This window comes from Telopea speciosissima, chromosome 7, assembly GCF_018873765.1.
Source record: "Telopea speciosissima isolate NSW1024214 ecotype Mountain lineage chromosome 7, Tspe_v1, whole genome shotgun sequence".
In the NCBI taxonomy this organism is placed as follows: domain Eukaryota; kingdom Viridiplantae; phylum Streptophyta; class Magnoliopsida; order Proteales; family Proteaceae; genus Telopea; species Telopea speciosissima.
Window position 1 is genome coordinate 38,858,478 of NC_057922.1, and position 1,822 is coordinate 38,860,299.

The following is a 1,822-nucleotide window of genomic DNA, read 5'->3' on the forward strand; positions in this document are numbered from 1 at the left end:
CCTGCAAGGAATGAATCACATGAATGGATGACCCAGAATCCAACCACGAAGAATCTATTGGTGCATCTATAAGGGAAGATTCATAACAAACCAGAGATGTATTCTTACTAGTGTCCTTTTTCTGATCAAGATAAGGCTTCCTCTTGAAGCAGTCCTTCTGCATGTGCCCTTTCTTCTTACACCAGAAACATTCAACACTGCTCGAATCCTTGTGTCATGTGTTCTCTCTGTTGCCCTGCTACCCTCTGTTGCCCTACTCATTGTGATTCTTTCTAGTCTGGTAGGGTGTGTACCTACCTTTCTTGGAAAACCAGTTGTGGTTTTTGTGAGGTCCTCCAGATGAAGACCCCTTGCCCTGGATTAGATTGTCACTTTCAATTCTGTCCCTGTTCGGCTATTCATTCTTGCCTCTTCCTGCCTAACTATGTTAATCAACTCATCCATAGTCATACTCCATTTATTCTTTAAAGCATTATAGGTGCCATGAAGATGCTTATATTGCCCTGGGAGTGAATTCAGTGCAATGGTCACTAAGAAGTCATCATCAAGATTTATTTCCAGCTCCCTAATTTTGTTTCCTAAGGAAACTAGACCCAGAAGGTGTTCCTTGGAACTACCATTTCCATCAAACATGGCAGTCGTCAGCTTGGTCATCAAGTCACCTGACTGAGCCTTCTTTGAAGATTCAAACTTGACTATAATTGCCTCCAAGTACTCTGTGGCAGTCACCTTCATGGTAATGCTATTTTTCATTGTCTCAGGGATAGCATGCTTTATGACTTTCAGGCATTTCCTATTGGTAGTGTCCCGCTTCCCATGGTTAGTCTTCTCAGCCTCAGTACTGGCTGAGGTGAGGTTAATTGGCTTGGGTTCTCTCAAACAAAGATCTAGGTCTCTAAGGCATAGATAGACCTCCAAATCGTCATTCCAATTTCTATAGTTTTCACCAGAAAGCTTGAGAATATCCAATAAACCATGGCCTAGAGACATTTGCCATAAGGATATAATAAAATCATACATCCATCACAGGAAAGTAAAATATAAAACTGGGTATTTTAATACCTATAACTCATGCTAGTTGTACAACCTAATGTACTAGCACATAAACAAGAGTGTCAACTGAATCTACATCCCTAACCTTTGGGTTTTGAAATGCACTGGTCCTCTCAACACTTTGCAATTACTGTGGGACAGCACCAACCTTTGACAAAATTGTCACCTTTGGGTAAACTATTATTCCTAGGTTAGTCTCTCCCTATATGTGGGTGTATATTACTTTTAAGTCTTTGATGATGCTACCTTTGGGTGAGCATCACCTTTCTTTGCTACCATTAAAGTGAACCTTGAGTTATGAGTATTATAATAAAATCAGGTTTTACCACTTTGGTGGGTTCCATTTGACCTTATTAGAACCCCCAAAGACTCATGATATAGCTATGGGATGTTTTATTCATAAATTTGAACAACCTAATTTATGAAACTTTTCACACATAACAATTTAATGAAATAGTGCTATTGTTTTACATTACATCATGTCATTGCATTATAAGTATTTATCTCATGATCATTTGGAATCAAGGAATGCATGAACACATATTTCAAAAATTGAAAAACACACACACATGCTCACTGTGGTCCCAGAAGTCATATTTGAAGCAAGTGAGGCACACCAGTGTGTAGGTCTAAAAAAAACAGACGCAGCAGAAAAAATCGGGACTCCAAACTCCCTCCTACGCGCCCTCACGCGCCGCTTGAAGATGTCGGCGCATGATATCACACATTGGCCGGCTGAACCAGTCAAACAAAACGGTTCAAATGGGTC

General features: G+C 40.1%; 1 protein-coding gene across 1 annotated transcript; it reads right to left on the reverse strand.

The window, feature by feature from the left end:
* Positions 1 to 360: 360 nt before the first annotated feature.
* LOC122668535 lies at positions 361 to 990 on the reverse strand. Its single transcript, XM_043865088.1, has one exon. It carries the CDS (start codon positions 988 to 990, stop codon positions 361 to 363), a length of 630 nt encoding a protein of 209 aa, XP_043721023.1.
* Positions 991 to 1,822: the final 832 nt, after the last annotated feature.

What these genes read in the sequence shown, in the direction of transcription:
- LOC122668535 (XM_043865088.1), bottom strand. Translation starts at nt 990, where the DNA reads ATGTCTCTAGGCCATGGTTTATTGGATATTCTCAAGCTTTCTGGTGAA.